Source organism: Garra rufa, chromosome 1 (genome assembly GCF_049309525.1).
Source record: "Garra rufa chromosome 1, GarRuf1.0, whole genome shotgun sequence".
Taxonomy (NCBI): Eukaryota; Metazoa; Chordata; class Actinopteri; order Cypriniformes; family Cyprinidae; genus Garra; species Garra rufa.
Window position 1 is genome coordinate 21,831,603 of NC_133361.1, and position 22,081 is coordinate 21,853,683.

A 22,081-nucleotide genomic window follows, 5' to 3' on the forward strand; every position below is an offset into this window, starting at 1 on the left:
TTCAGATTAGCACATAACCATACTATATATTATGTGTGCAATATGCAGTTATGTCCCAAAACATGCAGTATACAGCATTAGCACACTGTAAGAGATCCACAATGCAAAGTACTCAACTCGACTTTCTAGCTCCGGACTGACGAACAAACCACTAATATCAACCCCAAACCACCTACTTCTTGACTTGGGCTGCTAAAAGTATATATATTTTAAATATCTGTGCAAATCACAATTGCAAGCCTGTTTCCACTAGTAAAGAATAATGGCAATTGTGAGATTAAACTAAGAAATAGAGTCATATTATTGCACACTCTGCAATACAAAGTCACATTTACTGGAATTAAAGTCACAATTACCAGAAATGGCAGATATGCCTTCCATATTTTTTTGGTTTACCCTTGAAATTCAACTGATAAATTCTTTTGTATGCCGCACTGGCTTAAAAGCATCTGTGAACAAAGAATCATTGCCAGTAAAACCACATATGTATAGCACTTGTAATGTACGTATTACAGGTCATCGTGTGCACATTAAAAGCATGAGAGACATCTTGTTTACTAAAATGGTATCTGGACATTCCCTCGGCTGTACTAGGGTTATTGTGGGTGGGGGAAACAGCAGTGAGCGGGAATAGAACTATCCCATAATGCAACATCTCCATGAATTTCTCATGAGTTGGTTGGAAATGTGGTGGCCTGTAAATATTTAATCATAAGGCCATATGGATGGTCTCTTTGGATGAACTCACAAGAGCAACATAAGTGAACAACCCCATCCATAGTGCCTATATAACTGACCTCTTTCATCTACCAGGAGCCTGACTAGCTGTTTTAACAAGTAGACATGGTGAAAGACAATATAGTTCTGAGATATCAAAGAAATGATTAAGGCCTGTTGCCGATACAGATTATTACAGATCAAGTAGACCGATATACCTATCTAACTCGGTTGCCAAAACAAAGGAATGACATAAATCCTAAAATACTAAAATGACTGTAATATGCTAGTTTTAACTTTTAATTTAAGAGTGCAAATGAAATGATTATCTATAAAATAACAACCCCATCCACAGTGCCTACTTAACTGACCTCTTGTCTACTAGGAGCCTGACTAGAGCTCTGGTTTAACAACTAGACATGGCAAAAGACAATGTAGTTCTGAGATATCAAATAAATAATTAGGGGCCGACGCCGATACCAATTATTACAGTTCAAGTAGACCGATATACTGATAACTTTACAAAAGTATGATTTAAACAACTTTACAGCTTAAATAACATGCAAGTTTTAACATAATTAATATAAAAGTGCAAATAAATTAGCTGTAAGAGAACAATTCTATCCATAGTGCCTACATAACTGACCTCTTTCGTCTACTAGAAGCTTGACTAGTGGTTATAACAACTAGACATTACAAAAGTCCTGAGATATCATATAATTAGGGGTCAAACGATGTGTTTTTCAGGGCAATTATTACAGATCAAGTAGACCGATAACCGATATTTTGAACCGATATACACTACCAGTCAAAAGTTTGGACACACTTCCCCATTAAAGAGAATGGGGAAGTGTGTCCTTGACTGGTAGTGTATGTTTGGTGTAAAAAATGAAAATGAATGTCAAAATTAAGAATAACAATAGCTCTGACAAAAACTTTCATTAAATGCTTTTAAATTATTTTAGCTGCAAGTTGCTTTTGAAAATGACTGATACCAATAACTATAAAAATAGAAATAAATAATTAGGGGTCGACCGACATGTGTTTTTCAGGGCCAATGCTGATACGATTATTACAGATCAAGTAGACCGATAACTGATAATTTTACAACTCGGTTGCCAAAACAAGTGAATGCTATTTTAAAACACTAAAATGACTGTAAAAAGTATGACTTAAATATCTTTACAGCTCAAATAATATACCAGTTTTAACATAACTAATTTAAAAGTGCAAATAATTTAGCTGTAAGAGAACAACTCCATCCATAGTGCCTATATAACTGACCTCCCTCGTCTACTAGAAGCTGACTAGCGGTTATAACATCTTGACATGACAACAGTCCTGCGATATGAAAGAAATAATTAGGGGTCAACAGATATGTGTTTTTTCAGGGCTGATGCCGATGACGATTATTACAGATAGAGTAGACTGGTATATGTCTGGTGTAAAAATGAAAATGAATGTCAAAATGAAGAATAACAAGGGCTCTGACAAAAACTTTCATTAAATGCTTTTAAATTATTTTATTGGCAAATTGCTCTTGAAAATGACTGATACCAATAACCATAAAAATAGAAATAAATAATTAGGGGTCGACCAACATGTGTTTTTCAGGGCCGATGCCGATTATTACAGATCAAGTAAACCGATAAGTGAATGTTATCTTAAAACACTAAAATGACTGTAAAAATTATGATTTGCATATTACATAATATGCAAGTTTAACATAACAATTTAAGAGTAATAATAAAATTATTAGCTATAAGAGAACAACCCCCATCTATAGTGGATATAACTGACCTCTCTCGTCTACTAGGAGCCTGTCTAGCGGTTAAAACAATTAGACATGACAAAAGACAATGTAGTCCTAAGATATCAAAGAAATAACTAGGGATTGACCAATACGCGTTTTTCGAAGCTGATGCCAATACCGATTATTACAGACGAGTAGACAGATGACCGATAACAATACAACTCATTTGCAAAGACAAATGAATGCCATAAATCCCAAAACGCTAAAATGGCTTTAAAAAATTGTGATTTAAACAACTTTACAGCTCAAAAAATTTGCAAGTTTTAACATAATTAATTTAACAGTGCAACTCAAATGATTAGCTATAAGAAAACAACTCCATCTATAGTGTCTATAACTGACCTCTTTAGTCTACTAGGAGCCTATCTGTTTTAACAACTAGAGATAATTTTACAACTCGGTTGCCAAGACAAGTGAATGCCATAAATCCTAATACACTAAAATGACTAAAAGATTATGATTTAAACTACTTTACAGCTCAAATAATATGCCTTTTTTACCATAACAATTCATTTGAGAGTGCAAATAAAATTAATTGCTTGCAAAAGACAACGTAGTCCTGAGATATCAAGAAATAATTAGGAGTTGACCAATATGTGTTTTCAAGGCCAATGCCGATGCTGATTATTACAAATCAAGTAGACCGATAACCGATATATGTCGGCAAATCGTTTTGCAAACAGCCAATAACAACTGGCCATGCCGATAATCGGCCGACCCGATTAAGGCTAATGCTGATGCCGATTATTACAGATCAAGTAGACGATGACCGATACTTTTAACCGATATATGTCTGGTGTAAAATAAAAATGAATGTCAAAAGGGCTCTGACAAAAAGTTGCATTAAATGCTTTTAAATTATTTCATCGACAAATCGAAAATGACAGATACCAATAACCATAAAAATGCTCAATATTGGAGCTGATAATCAACCAGATTCAGTGCAAATTAATCTTAATTGACAACATATGTGGCATAATGGCAGTTACAACAAAAATTAGTTTTCATTTGTCCGCCCTTTTCTAAATGTTTGGCACTTACAATGGTAGTAAATGGGCCAACTAAAATGATATAAAAGTTATATTCAATTTTACAATTCTGTTGCAACGACAACTGAATGCTATAAACCCTTACATGCCAAAACGACTGTAAAATGATGATTTAAACAACTTTACAGCTCAAATAATAGAAAAGTTTTGACAGACAAATTAAAGTCATTGTATAAAGGACCTGTAAGGACCTTTGAAATAACTGAAATCATGTGGCGAAGTGATATAGACATGTACTGCGGTCAAAAGCTGCCTGGAACTACGTTCGCCGTGCGTTTCCCTGAAAATAATGCACACCTCTAGAATGTTCGTCAGCCAATCAGATTCAAGCATTCAAGGCCCTGTAGTATAAGGAAGGGATAATCAACGGTTTGCCGTGCATTACAGGATTTTAAATGCACGACGTGGAGGCTAATGTCCGCCCAACGCGAAGCACGGCAAACCGTTGATTATCCCGCTTATTCCATGGTCATTTGCCAAGTTATAGACAATTTAAAACTAGGATTGATATTTGCAGCGCAAATGCTGCGTGCTGTGTCTCTCTCTCTACAAACAACGAATTCATTCAAAAACAGCAGTTTTACCATCTCGTTGCTGAGGAATATAATGTAGCGATCTACTAGTATCTAGGCTGTTTTAATAAGAATCGCGGGCGAGCGCTGACAAGAAGTTTACGTATGTGCGCAGCACAACGCGATCTTCAACCTCTCTCTCTCTCTCTGCGTTTGCATGCATCAATTAAAGCAGCGCATTAATATAGAACGGTGATTAAACTGACTTGGAACTACCTGTGCATTAAACGGTTTTACTGCATACCTGCCAGCCAATCAGAATCCAGTATCCAGACATTCCATGGAATAATACTGTATATGGTATATGGTTGATAAAATTCAAGGATAATCATTAACTTGTGTTTTTACTATAACTTCTTACACTTCATAAAATTTTCTAAACGTTTTATTACTTTTTCATTTAAATAAAACTAAATTAATGTTAATATGACAGAAATATTAGAATAATAATAACAACCTTCTACACAGTTAACCATTTGATACAGCATACTTTTAGTGTCTAAAAACTGCTAACTAATCTTTTCAGTACAATTATATTCAATTTTACAAATCTGTTACCAAGACAAGTGAATGCCGCAAATCCTAAAACCACTCTAAAAATGATTTAAACTTTTCAGGTCAAATAATATGCAAGATTTAACATAATTAAAAGACAGCAAAATGATAAGCGTCTAAAATCCTGAAAAATTGGTCTCATTAAACTTACTTTACTTTAAACTTTTTTGAATCCCTGACCATAAATTTGAGTGATAGCAACCCTAATAGTAACGCTAGCCTTAGAAAACAAATCTATACTGATGAAACCTCTGCATTAATGCCAGCAGACCTGATTTTCTCAGATGGTCGTGTCTTTAAAGCTTCTCAGTTGGCAGCGATCACCGGTGTCTAAATTAAGCCCTGTGTTGTGCACGGCACGCCGCGGACCCCTCTCAAACCCTCAACCCCCCGCCATGGGAACTTTCGAGTTATAATGATGCGCTCGTCGCGACACAAAAGCTCTGACATCTGTCTCTCCGAGAGGCGCATTCTAAGGCTGCTTGTTTGTCCCATCTTTACATTTTTGAAAAGAAATCAAAACTAAAAGAAGAGTAGCGGAAGGAGGGGAGGGGTTTGTGATAGAGAGGGAGGGCTGGAGCATTTAAAACAAAGGCCTTTTTCTTCCTCCGAGTGTTTGCTGGTTAATAATCCAACCCTCCCATGCTGCGTTCCAGAAATTCAAAGTGGAGTTTCTGCTCATCTGCTCACTGAAGCTGGCATGGACCATTAATAAGAACAGAAGTAGACCGCATGCAGCCCTATGGGTGAAAGAAACGCTCAGGGAAAAAACTAAGCCCCCTTAAGACTCTTCAAACATGATAATTCATCCATTCATCAACAAATTACGTGAGGAGAGCAACTCTCAGTGTGTCTGTAAAATAAACTGGTTCTATAAAGCTCCACAATCTAAACATTCACTGTCTCTTGATTCAGCTGATTGAAATCACATCATTCAAATAATCATCAAATTAAAGAATTGATAATTCATGTTCCTTCTATTTCAGATAAATGCCATTCTTCTGAACTTTCTATTCATCAACCTGAAAATGTTTACTCAGCTGTTTTCCACATAATAATAATAGCAATAAATGTTTTTGAGCAGCAAATCAGAATATTAGAATGGTTTCTGAACGATTGTATGACTGGAATAATGATGCTAAAAATTCAGCTTTGAAATCACAGGAATAAATTACATTTTAAAATATATTCAAATAGAAAACAGTTATTTTAAATGGTAAAAATATTTCAAAATATTACTGTTTTTGCTGTACTTTGGATCAAATAAATGCAGGCTTGGTGAGCAGAAGAGACATTACAAATCTGGCTGTTCAAAAACTTTTGACTGGCAGTGTAAACTAAGAATTTTTTGAAATATTTGTTTTGTTGTATTTATATTATTATTGCACTTAGAAGATTATATTTTATTATTATATTTTATTTTTATTTTAACTTTCCAGTAACTTCTAATTTGCATTCTATTATATTTCCCTCTTTCTTTAAAGTAAATAAATTTAATTAAATTATCAATGTGGCCACAAATATGAGCAGAGATTGAAATCGACTATCGTCTTTGTTTTTCTAGCATGGTCTGGCCTATAGGATAAATAATACCAGCAGGACCAGATCCATTTAAGACCTTTATTTCTAACAAAAGGATCCCACTGTGCTGTTAAACTACCGGAAAAGATTCAAGGGTCCGGCTTTCAGGACAGACAAAAACCCTGAGGATTGAAATAGCATTGTTAAAGGCCCCCTGAGGTGATGATTAAACTCCACACGAAAATGATCAGGGAGGAGCGACACCAATACAGACAACACACAAGCTGAACACATCTAAACAGAACATGATTCCCAGTACATCTCCTCATCCACAACACAAAACAAAAAACATAAGGCATGTAGTCAGCTAAGGACAAAAAAATAAAAAAAAACTGCAAAAACAATGTAATCTATAAAATTAAACTAAATATTAGAAATTAATAGTTATAAAATTAGCCTTTATTATTAGATATAATATTAGATAACCCTAACCCTATAAGGACAAAAACAAAGAAAAAACAATTTAATATAACTATAAATAATAATAATAATAATAATAATAATAATAAACAAATATTTTATTTATTACAATTATAGTTACTAAAAAATATTTGTATTCTTACTTAAATCATAAAAATTAAACAAATCAATAAAGTCAATACAAATCTATAAAAATCTGTGAAATTAACAACAAATATTTATTAATAATAATAATCTTACTATATAAAACATTAGAAATTTATAGTTATTATAAAATTAGATATTCATAATTAATACTACATACAATATTAGATAAACCCTGACCATAACCCCAACCATATAAGGACAAAAATACCAATTTAATATAACTATAAATAATAATAGTAATAATAATTATATATCCTTAATTATTATTAGATATAACATTAGATAACCCTAATCCTAACCCTATAAGGACATAAAACCCTGAAAAACCTATTTAACATAACTAATAAATAATGAATAATAATAATAATAATAAATAATAATTAGATATCCATAATAATTATTAGATATAATATTAGATAACTCCAACCCTATGAGGACATAAAACCCTGATTTTTTAATATAACTATATATAATAATAATAATTATTATTATTATTATTATTAAAATAATATTTGTATTATTACTTAAATTATAAAAATTTAACAAATGAATAAGGTCAATAAAAACATAAGCAAATCAGTAAAACTAACAGCAAATATTTATTATTATTAATAATCCCAGAATAAATAAAACATTAGAAATAAACAGTTATTATAAAATTAGATACAGATATCCTTATTCTTAGATATATTAGATTTATCTAATATTATATCTAAAATAATACCCTAACTAGAAGAACAACAAAAAATTAATATAACTATAAATAATAATTATTATTATTATTAAAATGATAGCTATTAAAATAATATTTTTATTATTAAATTATAACAATTAAATCAATAAAAATCTATTAAAAATAATTAACGAATATTTAATAATAATAATTATAATAATAATAAATATAATATAATTAAATTATATAATATTTGTATTTTTTCTCAATTATACAAATTAAACAAATCAAAGTCAATAAAAATCTATTTTTAAAAAATCTGTAAAATTAACAACGAATATTTATTAATAATAATAAATAAAAAATAAATCCCAGTATAAACAAAACATTAAATATGAATAGTTTTTATAAAAGATAAAGAGATAGATATCCAGACAGCACTGCATTGGAATACTTTTTATTATTATTCAAATTCGCCAGCAGAGGGCGTCGTGACGTCAGCACCACGTGCAAAAAAAATTTGACGTTGGAGGTCACCGGGCTGTCATCAAACATGGCGGCCTCCTTGCTAAGCAAGAGGACAGCCTTATTCTTTGGCTTTACTAAATTAAACTCCTTTCTACCGGCTGCAGTCCAGCAGATCGCGAACTATAACCCCAGACCGCTCTGGCTCAATATAAAAAACCCTTATATTCCGGATAAAGAGAGCGAGAAGACACCCGAATGGCAGAAGACTGAGAAGTACGAGCGCAGACTGTTCGGCCGCTATGGAAGCGCGGCAGGAGTGGACCCGACCAAACTCTGGCCCTCTCACGCCCGGCTAGAGGAGCTGATGGCCGAGGAGAAAGAGTGGCACCCTCCGTTGGAGGTGAAGCTGGAAAACATCGCGGCCAGAGAAAGGGAGAAGGCGCAAAAGCGGATGGAAAGGTGAAGTGAACCTGACTAGTCTCTAGTGGATGTTTGTTATCAACAGTGTTCAATAACTAACTGCAGTGTTCATTAGCAAGAAACTGCTTTTAAAAACATTATACTCACCCTCACGTTGCTGCAAATGTTGATTTGTGTGTCTGAGTTTGTTTTCTATACAATGAAAGTGGATAGCGACTTCTCCTATCAAAAAAGTAAGTTAATAATGGTCTTTTTATAACGTTTTATGGCGGTTGACAAACCAGCTAATGCTGATAGATTAATCTACATGACTTGTCGGCTATATTGTAGGTTTTATAAACCAGTTTATATTAGATTTGCTTGATACGTGAAGCGAAACTTAAGTCGTTATTTAGTGGAAAAATTCCTTCAAACATTCACATTTGACCGTTGACGCACAAGGACTTTTGACGTCGAACGTTATTGGTTCGGACGTCTCTCGTGACTGATTTTTATTTTCTTAACCATTTTTTTTGTACAAAACAGGCCGTTGTGCTGCTTGATATGGAATTAGTGTCTTACCATATTATTTTAATGTATTATCTTAATTATAATCACACTGGTTTGTAGTGCAAACTGTTTTACTGTTTACTGAACGTTCCTTATAGCGGATAATGAATTGGAAGTCTCGCCCATAGGCTTACTTCCATGTTGAAGAAATAGGTGTCTCTCTCTCTCTCTCTCTCTCTCTCTCTCTAAATATATATATGAATTTCAGTTTAATATTTTGTTTTGACAGGTGTATTTATTTTTTCTTAAGATGGAATCAGTGTGATTTGCTGTTAAGCTTCCCTTGTTCTTAAAGGAGTAGTTCACTTTTGGAACAAAAATGTACAGATAATGTACTCACCCCCTTGTCATCTAAGATGTTTATGTCTTTCTTTTTTCAGTCGTAAGGAAATTTTTATTTTTTTAAGGAAAACAGTTCAGGATTTCTCTCCATATAATGGACTTCTATGGTGCCCCAGAGTTTGAAATTCCAAAATGCAGCTTCAGAGGGCTCTATATGATCTCAGCCGAAGAAGAAGGGTCTTATCTAGCGAAACGAATCGATCGCATAATTTCGAAAAAAAAAAACATTTACAATTGATATACTTTTTAATCTCTACACAGAGTATACACAGAGCTAGACAAGATGAGCATTTGAGGTTAAAAAGTACATAAATTGTATTTTTCTTTTCTTTTTATTTTTCTTAGAAAATAACCGATCGTTTTGCTAGATAAGACCCTTCTTTTCTCGGCTGTGATGGTTTAGAGACCTTTAAAGCTGCATTTTGGAAGTTCAAACTCGGGGGCACCATAGAAGTCTATTAGAGAGAAATCCTGAAATGTTTTCCTCAAAAAGCATAATTTCCTTACAACTGAAGAAAGAAAGACATGAACATCTTGGATGACAAGGGGGTGAGTACATTATCTGTACATTTTTGTTCTGAAAGTGAACTACTCCTTTAAAAGCGTAGTTCATTGAAAAATAAAATTTATGTTGTAATTTACTCACCCTCAAGTTGTTCCAAACACTCAGTTTTTTACTGAAACACAAATGAAGATATTTTGAAAAATGGTAGGCATCAGCTTCCAGATTTAAAAGGTTAGCTCACCTAAAAATTTAAATTCTCTCATTAATTACCCTCACATACTCTGGTTTGTGAGGGTAATTAATGTACATTGTGTATTTGAACCCTTTCCAACAATGCCTGTATGATTTTGAGATCCATATTTTTTTTTTACACTGGGGACCACTGAGGGACTCATATGCAACTATTATAGAAGGTTCAAACACTCACTGATGCTCCAGATGGAAAAAAAAAAAAAAAAGTATTAAGTGCAAGGGGCAACCTCCCGCTCTCTCTATTGAAACCAACACGGAAGTGTCTTAAAATGCAATTCATCGACTGGCCGCTAGAGACTGGCTGCAAAAGAGAGTCAGTCCCATCGACTCCCCATGTTAAAATGCCCAACTTTACAGCAGAAAAAAGTATGTTTACAGCCTGGTTCAAAAAATGGTTTTGGTCTATATAGCTAGTTTTGCCCTTCATGTCAACTGTGAGGGGGGTGAATTTTTTTTATAACTCATCCGTTTAAGTTATATTAAGCCTTAAAGTTCAGCATAATTTAGGGCGTGGCCACTTGAGTGACAGGGGGATTGCCGCTGCTGTCACCACTGTCGCGCTAGGCGGGCGTGGTTTCAGCAACCAGCTCCACCCACATCCCGCCTTTTTTGCCCATTTTTGATTATCTGGGAGTGACGCGCGGTGACGCGATTCCAAGATGGCGACGGCCGAATCCGCAGCCCACCCACAACAGGCTTCAAAATAGCGCTTCAGAATCCTACGGGTGACGTCACGGATACTACGTCCATATTTTTTACAGTCTATGATTAAGAGCCAGGGGTGAAAACTTTTGAACAGAATAAAGGTGTAATAAATATCATATTTTTTTCATTTAGTACTGCCCTTCGTATTTCCTTCTGAATCATCAGTGAGTGTTTGAACCTTCTGTAATAGTTGCATATGAGTCCCTCAGTTGTCCTTAGTGTGAAAAATGGATCTCAAAATCAAACAGTCACTGTTGGAAAGGGTTTAAATACACAAAAATGCTGAAAACAAGAGGCTTTTAAACAACCATCACTAAACAAAAACACAATTGTGGATCATTCAGGTAAAAACACAGTATTAAGAATCAAACGTATGTAATCTTTTGAACAGGCTCATTTTTATAAATTCAACTAGTATTTTCCCATGTGGACTATATGTAAACATATTTTATGTGAAATATCTTATTCAGGTTAGTACTTTTGTAGAGGTTAATGTAAACTTTTGACCTCAATTGTATATATACATTTTTTTAAACAAAAAACAGACATAAATGGCACAGTTGGAAGGAGTAGGCCGGGATGATCACAAAAAAGTTTCATGCTTCATTAATTTCCTGATCACAGCCGTTGGTTTTTACACAGCTTTAATGTGCTTTTCGCTTTTTTTTTCCTTACAAAGAGAGAAGATAATTGCTGCAAACATGGCTAAAATGCCCAAGATGATCGCCGACTGGAAAAAGCAGAAAAGAGAGGCCAATCAGAAGCAACGAGAGGAGAAAATTAGGCGGGACAAACTGCTGGCCGAGGCGAGGGAGCGCTTCGGTTTTTCTCTGGACCCCCGCAGCACTAAATTCAAAGAGATGGTCGCCGAAATAGAGAAAGAGGAGAAGAAGAAGAGAAAACTTCTGAAACGCAGGAAGAGAGAGGAAGAGGAGGGGTCAGCAGGAACAACGGCGGCAGTAGAATCCAGCCAATAACTGTCAGAGGGGGGAAAAAGACTTTTATACAGTGCTACTGTATTATATTGTAAAATTAGTTTCTTTGTATGCGTGTCAGTGTGATTGTCCACAGTTTGTTTGATTGAAATAAAATCAGTCACTGAAACAACATGCTTGTATCTGATAATACATCAGAATAAACTGTTCAGAAAGTATATGGGCTGTTCCAAATGCTATCCCACAACCAAAAAAAAAAAAAAAACACATTTAAAAACATTTAAGTATTCAAATCTTAGATTTTTTACTAAGATCCTTTTATTATCTATCGAAACCCACTATAAAATTGAAAATATCAGTAAGCTTGATATATTTAAAATCATTATTTACTGGGTACTTTCAATTGGGAGGTGGCTGTCCTGAACCGTAACCGCTAATTTAAACTTATGAAAATAATATCAGTTTCGGTAGTGACATCTTAAGTTTTTTGGGTGCTGTTATCCCATAAAATCGTCACTGCTGAAAGAGTCACAAAAAATGTCATCATTATTTTGGTTGTCAAGGGAACACATAATCCTTTATTTGAGGGAAGTAAACAATTTTTAGTACAGTTACGCAAAATTATGTGATGCACTACCAAAACATTACTGTCACTACCGAAAAAGTGCAGTCATTACCAAAATGTTGTCAAAAATGAAGTATACTGAATTATCAACTAAGATCTTATGATAGTTTTTGGTTCAGTGTATATTCAAACTAATGAATCCTTAACTTTGAAATCAGTATGATCAACTTTTGCCTTTTACAAAGATTCAAAATACAACAAATCTCATAAATTACACTTGAAATATTGTTAAAAATGTAATTGTTATTGATTTACCTCTGAAAAAAGTAAAAAGAATTAGCAAAAAATATATATTTACAATATAGATGTAGGCCAAATCTTAATGGGTCAATATAATCTTTCAAATTATTATTACGGTGTTTCGGTAGTTACAAGTAAGTAAAGAAATGCGAAAATGTTGTAATTTGTCATGGAAAACTGATTTATTCATACAGTAAACCATATCATTTATTGCTAAATAACTGCATTGATTGTACGACTTAATTTACTATAAAATTATGCATTTCATAAATATTTTATCAATAATTGATTAAATATTAACTACTAATAAAATGTATCTCCTAACAAACAAACAACCAACCATAGCATTTGACAACTGAATATATACGATGCTATTTGAACCATTTGATTATTATAAACGTTCTTGCTTTATTCAAGAAAGGAATATAATAATCAATAATATTAAAGTATTCAATCCCACACTCAGCCTTACAATAATCAACATGTTTAATCATCATTACAACTTAGTGTAAAATGGTTTGTCTAATTTTTTGTAAACACTGTCAGTTTTCCCTTATTAAACCTGTACAGGACTTGAGAAAAATACAGGAAACATATTTATTTGATTTCTAATGCTCCCTAAAATGTACATTTTAACACGAAGGAGTTAACCCCTAGTTTTATATTTGAAATATCCATTCATTCATTTATTTGCTATCTGACTAAAATAAACATAACTTTGGCACCTGACCTTCTGGAGGAGAATGTACAAATGAGGTTTTTAGTGTCTCCTATGATACCGCCCCCCAAAAAAAGTAAGACGGGCTAACACTAGGCAGTACCATTGCATAAAAACCACACTGTGTCTTTGGTCTTTAGTTCTCCCCATAAAGTGACCTTGAAACTCTGCTTTGGTCTTTAGAGGAGAAACGCCATTGACTTTCCTCACAATGTTGTTATTTCATCTTGGTCGCTGGTGTCAGCCTTAAGTTTGGTGAGGGCCGCATGGACCCTGAACTGGGTACGAGACTCCATTGAGTACTCCTTGTAATTATTTCTGACAGGAGAGATGAGGAGAAGATTAGGAGAACATTTCATGACAACAATGCAGTTTGCAGCTTCCACATATCAGACTCAACTCACTTGGCTTTCTGCAGTAGTTTGATGGCTTGCTCTTTCCTCCCCGTGTCGATGTACAAGAGACTCAGCTCCAGCAGAGAGTTAGGAACCAGGTAATGTTCAAACTTCAACTTCTTTTCACTGTTAAGGACACAAAACATCTCAAACACCATCCTGAGATAGAACAAGCAAGCATTTCTCAAGACAAATCCATTAATGCAGAAGCACTGGCCTGCTGTAAACCCGTCTGAAACAGTCTTCTGCCGCCTGCACCTGTCCTTGGTTTTTCAGACACAGGCCTTTCAGAAGCAGGATTACACATTTGTCGTCCACGGAGTACTCATTCTCTACACATACAGAAAAACTGTGTGTAAAATACTGCATACTATACAGCATACTATTGTATAGGAAGGTCACATAAACAATATGTAACTGAACAACAGCGTTTTTCTGTAAGGCCTGCTGTTGTCGAAACAACCATGGTCAAAATCAATATTCAAATGGGAAGAACATTCAAAGGAGGCATTTCTGCTGTAATGATGACTTCAAACTCAGCAGATTTTAATAATCTAGTAAGCGCAATTTAACAAATGTAAATAAAAGCATATAATTAATTTAGCAGTTACTGGAAATGCCTTGCGAAATAATTCATACCCCTTCATTTTTTCACATTTTGTTATGTTGCTGCTTTATGTTAAACTACTTGAAATTACTTTTTTCCCACATCAATCTACACTCCATACTCCATAATGGCAAAGCAAAAAATAGGTTTTTAACATTTGTGCAAATTTATTAAAAATAAAAAAACTGAAAAGATCCCGTTGCATAAGTATTCATACCCTTTTCTGGGACACTCGAAATTGAGCTCAGGAGCATTCATATTGTTTCTATATGTTACTACACTTCGAGTGGCGTTAAACTGTGGCAAATTCATTTGAATGAGTATGATTTAGAAAGGCACACACCTATCAGAAAAGGTCTAACAGCTGAAAATGCATATCAGAGCAAAAACCAAGTCCTGAGGTCAAGATAACTGCCTGTAGAGCTCAGTGACAGACTTGCGTTAAGACAATGATCTAGGGAAGAGTTCAGAAAAAAATCTGCTGCATTGAAGGTTCACAGAAGCATTATCCATAAAGGAAGACGATTGGAACAACTAGGACTCTAGAAAATGTCTGCCAGCCCCCGTCCAAGCTGACAGAGCTTGAGAGGTGAAAAGGTGAGGCAAAGAATGGCAGATAATTGCCAAATGCAGATGTGCAAAGCTTGTCACATCATACCCAAAAAGACTTGAGGCTGTAAAGGTGCTTCAACTATGTACTGAGCTAAGGGTATGAATACTTATGCAATGTACTTATTTCAGTGTTTTATTTAAAAAAAGAAAAAATTGTAAAATTTGCTAATCTGGTTTTTGTTTTGTCATTATTATGGTGTATGGAGTGTAAATTGATGTGGGGAAAAACTCATTTAAAGCAGTTTAACATAATGCTGCAACAAAATGTGAAAAAAAAATGAAGGGGTATGAATACTTTTGCAAGGCTGTGTGTGTGTGTGTGTGTGTGTGTGTGTGTGTGTGTGTGTGTGTGTGTGTGTGTGTGTGTGTGTGTATTTTTGTTTTGGTTTGTTTTTTTGTTTGTTAAATCAGAAATTTATTTAAAACAAATGTATTATCAAACATCTAATTTTATGATTTAAAAAATAAATAAAATACATCTTGACCCTGCAATATTTTAACATTATTAATATTGAAATTGGTGCATGTTTTTAAATATATTATTTAAAATGTAGCAATTGATTATTTAAAACTGATTGATGAGATGTATATAAAAAGAATTGAGAAATTAAGGGAAATTATTTTTTTTTTTTTAAGTTGAGAAATATTGAGAATTTCTAAACATGAAGATAATAAAATAAACCATTTGATTAAAAAAATTACTATCCAATTAATTACAATTTTAATTAATAATAACACACACACACACACACACACACACACACACACACACACACGAATGAACTGAGAAATCAAGAAAATTATTTTAAAATACACTGAGAAATTGCTTTAATCCATTATCAAGTACCTAAATATCTAACATGTGGATAAATACAAAATAAATGTAATAGTATGAATAATATAGAAATGATGGTGCATGTTTAAAAATATATTTAAATGAATGTTTTTAAATAGATTGATCAATCATAAAACTTTTACTATATTCCTTTTTCAATAATCTATTTTATCATAATTTACTGATAGCAGTTCATTGTTGTTAAGATCTTTTTTTCAAGGTTTTCCTTTATATCTATATATAGCAGAGAGTGATACTGTTAGGAATAAAAGATTTTCCTAAAATTCAATTGATGTTTCTTATTTGGTACACTGAGAACTATGTGTAGCATTTACCTGGACCGGCCTGTAGGGTGCGCTCTGCCTCCAACAGTGTCTCCATCATGCCCTCCGTCAGCTCAGGCTGTTTGCTGATCATTGAGAAACCATTCCACATGTACATCATCTCCTAAAACATAAAGCGCAAATGTAACTGACTTTATTTTAAAGTATAACCATTGAAAACAAAAGTAAAAAACAACATTTAGAAAGAAGTTTAATAAATGCGCTGCGTTATTCTTACAAGCACGGGAACAGGAAGTCTGATCGGATTGCTGGCTTTGTACCGTCTTGCTTTGCGAATGGCAAACTTCTCTGTGGGTGGAGATTTACCCGCTATCTTCTGTTTGTATGTTGGTACCTGTCTGAGAGACAGATGAAGAGAGATAGCAAGTGAACAGGGTATAAAACTCTTTAACCATTTATCCACCAGTTCATGTCTCAGTTGAAAGAAAGATGTACAGTATGTCACAAAAGTGAGTACACCCCTCACATTTCAGCAACAATTTTAGTATATCTTCTGAAGGGACAATACTATAGAAATGAAACTTGGATATATTTGAGAGTAGTCAATGTGCAGCTTGTATAGCACTATAGATTTGCTGTCCACTAAAAATAACTCAACATACAACCATTGTTGTCAAAATAGCTGGCAACAAAAGTGAGTACACCCTAAGTGAACTTGTCAAAACTGTGTCCAAAGTGTCAGCACCATTGTTATCTAGCACTGCCTTAATCATCCTGGGCATGGAATTGACCAGAGCTGCTGGACATTAGACATATGGTGCTTCTCCACCATCCACCTGAGGATGCCCCACAGGTGCTTAATAGGATTCAGGTCTGGAGACATACTTGGCAACCCCATCACCTTCAGCCTCTCCAGCATGGCAGCTATCATTTTGGTGGTGTGTTTGGGGTCGTTATCATGTTGGAAAACTGTCATTCGGCCTAGTTTCTGAAGGGAAGGCATCATGTTCTGCTTCAGAATGTACAGAACATAATGGAGTCCATGTTTTCCTCAATGAACTGCAGCTCCCCAGAACCAGCAGCACTCATGCAGCCCCAGACCATGATGCTACCAGCACAATGCTTGACTGTAGGCAACACACAATTTTCTTGGTACTCCTCACCAGGGCATCACCACACATGCTGGACACCATCTGAGCCAAACAAGTTTATCTTATAGTTTCATCAGACCACAGGACATGGTCTTCCAGTAATTCATGCTCTTGGTTGTCTTCAGCAAACTGTTTGCAGGCTTTCTTGTGAGCCAGCTTCAGACGAGGCTTTCTTCTGGGATGACGTCTATGCAAACCGACTTGTTGCAGTGTGAGGCGTATGGTCTGTGCACTGACATGCTGACCTTCAACTTCTGCAACCTTTAAAAGCAATGCTGGCAGCACTCATGCATCTGTTTTTTAAAGCCAGGTTCTGCACCTGACACACAGAACCCTTGTGAGGCCTGTTCCGAATGGATGTATGATCCTGACCACTGTAGTGTAACTTTTTCAGGGTGTTACTGAACCTCTAATAGCCTTGGCCATCTTTGTGGAGAGCAACAATTCTAATTCTCAGATCCTCAGAGAGTTCTTTGCCATGAGGTTCCATGTTGAGCATCCAGTGGTAAGTATGAGAGAATTGTACTCAAAGCACCAAATTTTAACTGCTCTAATACAAGATACACAATTTTGTGGTCCAGTCAAGCAGACAAAAACATGTGGCTTTGCATGTTTAAATGACATAATGATGTTATCACGGGTGTACTCACTTTTGTTGCCAGTTATTTTGACAATAATGAATGTAAGCTGAGTTATTTTCATTTTCAGTAAATCTATACTGCTATACAAGCTGCACGTTGACTACTCTAAAATATATTCCAAGTTTCATTTCTATAGTATTGTCCCTTGAGAAGATATACTAAAATGGTTGCTGAAATATGAGGGGCGTGAGATACTGTACATAAGGAAAGAGTGAATTATTTCTGCTCCTGTGTTGGCAGTGCAATTAGATGTGAGTGTATTTACCTAAAGAGATCCACCTCATTATCCCCGAACGGCCGGGATTCTGTGTCTGGAAGCATGCTGAGATAAGCCGCCTTCATGTACACATACATGGCCTGAGAGAGACAGAGAAAAGCATCATAATCCTTCTGCACACTAGAAACACAGTGTACCTAATCACAACCAGCAACAGAACCAACCCATCCAAACAAAAACCTGGCAAAGACCCACAAAGCCAATTTACACAGCGTACACACGGCAGTCATTGTTTAAATCGCTTTGTCGTGGCATAACTTCAGTTAAAAAAAAAATACTGCTCAATCCCTGGCTTTACACCTGTATGGTTTTACTTCATGTTTCTGAGGAGGAAGTCTGTCTGCAGTTATGCCATAAATATTGGCTAACGCTACTGTTGGCTAACCAATTGCTGAAAACATTTCATCAATCATTAAGAAATGTGATTATGCCTTTAGTTTGACAAAATATCCTGTTTAAGGATACTTTGTGAATATGGACATTTTGGTGGACTAATATCATAATCCTGGCAATGACATCCAAATCAAAATACCACTACAATGCTTATCTGATAATAATAAATGACATTTTCATTTTAAAGAGGACAAAGTATAAACACTTGTAAAGTAGACAGAACGTAAAAACTAACTGCCTTGCTTCATAGTTTGTATTACACACAATGCAGACTATTTTCCAGCACCAATAAAACCCCACACTTGATTTACATTCTGGGTGGAGGCCGTTTCAAACATGCATCTATCACTCAGACAACCATGACGTCTTTCTAACATACATACTGTAAACTAAAATTAAAATGATGGTTGATGGTTTAATGTTTGTAAATACACTACCAGTCAAAAGTTTTTGAACAGTAAGATTTTCAATGTTTTTTTTTTTTTTTTTTTTTTTTTTTTTAAGTATCTTCTGCTCACCAAGCCTTCATTTATTTGATTTAAAGTACAACAAAAACAGTAACATTTTGAAATATTTTTACTATTTAAAATGACTGCTTTCTATTAGAATATTTTTTTAAATGTAATTTATTCCTGTGATCAAAGCTACATTTTCAGCATCATTACTCCAGTCTTTAGTAATAATTCTTTGGAAATCATTGTAGTATGCTGATTTGCTGTTCAAGAAACATTTTGTTTTTATTTTTTTAGCAATATTTAAAACAATTTAGTATGTTTATATCCAAAGATCAGCATTTATCTGAAGTAAAAACTAATGTAAGTCAGTATAATTTTATTTATTTTGGGAAAGAAATTATAGAAAATAATACTTTTATTTAGCAAGGATGCTTAAAATGTATATAAATGTTACAAGATATTTCCATTTCAGATAAATGCTTTTCTTCTGAACTTTCTATTCATCAAAGAAACCTGAAAAACTCTACACAGCTGTATTCAACATATTAATAACAAAATGAATGTTATTATATGTTATTAAATGAGCAGCAATTCCGAATATTAGAATGATTTCTGAAGGATCATGTGACTGGAGTAATTATGCTAAAAATTTAGCTTTGCATCACAGGAATAAATTACATTTTAAAATATATTCAAATAGAACACAGTTATTTTAAATAGTAAAAACATTTTAAAATTTTACTGTTGTCGCTGTAGTTCAGATCAAATAAATACAGGCTAGGTGAGCAGAAGAGACTTCTTTTGACTTGTTGTGTAAATACATTAGGACAGCCATAAATATTAGTGTTGCAGTTTTACAATTTTGTTACAAATATTTTTTTCTTACATTCTTGATTGTTTTGTTTTACAGTGAAATATTATAGTAATTTTTTTTATTTAGTTTTTATTTAGTAATTTTTACATTATTATTATTATTATTATTATTATTATTAAAGCCATTTTGATATACAATCACAACATACTGGCCAAACTGTGCAGCTTTACAAGCAAGCACAGCAAACCTGGAATTTTTATGATTGCATTTTTTAATTTTTATCAATACAATATCATTGTCCCCCCTCTAAGAGAAACTGTTTTGATGAAAATATTTAAATTCTGTCATTAATCACTCACTCTAATGTCGTTCCAAACCTGTAAGACCTTATCTCATCGTCATCTTGTGAATGTGCGTCAACTTACACAAAGGAGAAAAACTGTTTTGTTTTCTTTGCACACAAACATTTTGAGCAAAAAAGGTTGAGCCACTGGTCACATGGATTATTTTAACAATGTCCTCACTACTTTTCTGGGACTTGAATGAGTCAGTTGCATTGCTGTCTATGCAGGGTCAGAAAGCTCTCGGATTTCATCAAAAATATCTTAGTTTGAGTTCAGAAGAAAGAAGGTCTTACGGGTTTAGATTGCAATTAGCAATTAATGACAGAATTGTAATATTTAGGTGATCTGTCCTTTTAAAATGCAGTGTTTTGCAAAAAACCTAGACTTTTTTAAGCAGTTAGGTCACCTTAGACCAGCGGCTCTCCTGGCTGAGCAGGTCCGCGTAGAAGTACGCCATCTTCCAGTGCCTCTTAAAGGTAAAACACCACATCAGCTCCCAGTAGCACATGTGATGAAACTGTTTCCAGGCCTGCTGGGCCTTACAGCCATCCTCAAACAGCGCCACCGCCTGGACATGCAGAGGCACAATAACGGCAAGACATTAGTGAACATCTAAAAATCCTTTATAATGTTATAATGTCTTACACAACACTGTAACTTAATTTTGCATAACAATTTTCTGATCTTTGTTTTTTAAGCTGTAGTTTGTCTTCTAACCAGTCTGAAGACTTTAAAATCACTGAAGTAAAATGCTATGTGGTCAGATTCACCTCATCAATGTTGCCCTTTATTTCTTCTGCTCGACCTGCAAAGAATAGAAAAATCGCTCCCTGGAGACATAATCAGAACACAAGGTTTAAAAAACCCAATAAAGACCCCAGGTTACAGATTGAATAGCAGTTTTCTTTAATATTTAGGTTCCTACAGTAAGTTGGTTGCATTAATAATAATAATGTTCAAAGATAGAAAGACAAATTTTCAAATGTTTAAATCTGTCAAATGTGAATTTGTCAACTAGCACATGAGACAGCTCGGATTATAGAGTGCGGATATAAACCAAACTAAAAAAAAATATAAAAGGAATACAGTACTACAATCACATCATTAAGTCCTTAAGTTTGAAATAAATTGATTTATACATTTATTTGTTTCATAAATAAAGTAGAAACACAGAAGTAGAAACATACACGTGGGTATCGCAGTCGAAATGGCTTTAATAGACTCTCAGCTTCTTCCACCTCCCCCTCTCCAGTACCTACACAAAACACCACTTTATTAATAACTATAAAATTAAAATGGATAATGTATATTTAAAAATATTTAAACGTCCATCTATCCATCTACAGTTAAAGTCGAAAGTTTACATACACCTGGAAGAATCTGCAAAATGGTAATTGTTTTATCGAAATAAGAGGGATCATAAAAAATCCATGTTATTTTTATTTAGTACTGACCTGAATAAGATAAATTTAAATAAAAGAAATTAACATATAGTCCACAAGGGAAAATAATAGCTGAATTTATAAAAAATTACCCCGTTCAAAAGTTTACATACACTTGTTTCTTAATTTTTTTTTTTTTTTTTTTTGGTTTAGTGATAGTTGTTTATGAGTCCCTTGTTTATCCTGAACAGTTAAACTGCCTGCTGTTCTTCAGAAAAAATCCTTCAGGTCCCACAAATTCTTTTTGTGTATTTGAACCCTTTTCAACAATGACTGTATGATTTTGTGATCTATCTTTTCACACTGAGGACAACTGAGGGACTCATATGCAACTACTGCAGAAGGTTCAAACCAAGCGGCAACCTCCCGCTCTCTCTATTGAAACCAACACGGAAGTGACTTAAACTGCAATTCATCGACTGGCCGCTAGAAACTGGCTGCAAAAGAGAGTCAGTCCCATTGACTCCCCATGTTAAAGTGCCCAACTTTACAGCAGAAAAAAGTATGTTTACAGCCTGGTTCAAAAAATGGTTTTGGTCTATATA

At 34.2% G+C, this 22,081-nt stretch overlaps 2 protein-coding genes across 2 annotated transcripts in view; one reads left to right on the top strand and one right to left on the bottom strand.

Moving 5' to 3' along the window:
* Positions 1–8,064: 8,064 nt before the first annotated feature.
* Positions 8,065–11,921, top strand: gadd45gip1 (growth arrest and DNA-damage-inducible, gamma interacting protein 1). The gene is made up of 2 exons (XM_073848794.1): positions 8,065–8,454; positions 11,448–11,921. Exons 1-2 carry the CDS (start codon positions 8,081–8,083, stop codon positions 11,743–11,745), a joined length of 672 nt encoding a protein of 223 aa, XP_073704895.1. The 5' UTR covers positions 8,065–8,080; the 3' UTR covers positions 11,746–11,921.
* A 135-nt stretch (positions 11,922–12,056) lies between these two features.
* Positions 12,057–22,081, bottom strand: part of LOC141344070 (tetratricopeptide repeat protein 39A) — a 28,704-nt gene continuing 18,679 nt past the window's right edge. Inside the window, exons 10-18 of the mRNA XM_073848807.1 lie at positions 21,282–21,349; positions 20,865–20,924; positions 20,501–20,662; positions 18,077–18,168; positions 16,297–16,417; positions 16,071–16,182; positions 13,899–14,013; positions 13,691–13,807; positions 12,057–13,604 (exon numbers count right to left, since the gene is read on the bottom strand). Coding sequence (XP_073704908.1) covers positions 13,493–13,604; positions 13,691–13,807; positions 13,899–14,013; positions 16,071–16,182; positions 16,297–16,417; positions 18,077–18,168; positions 20,501–20,662; positions 20,865–20,924; positions 21,282–21,349 — 959 coding nt within the window. The 3' untranslated portion in view covers positions 12,057–13,492. The remainder of the gene's footprint in view (positions 13,605–13,690; positions 13,808–13,898; positions 14,014–16,070; positions 16,183–16,296; positions 16,418–18,076; positions 18,169–20,500; positions 20,663–20,864; positions 20,925–21,281; positions 21,350–22,081) is intronic.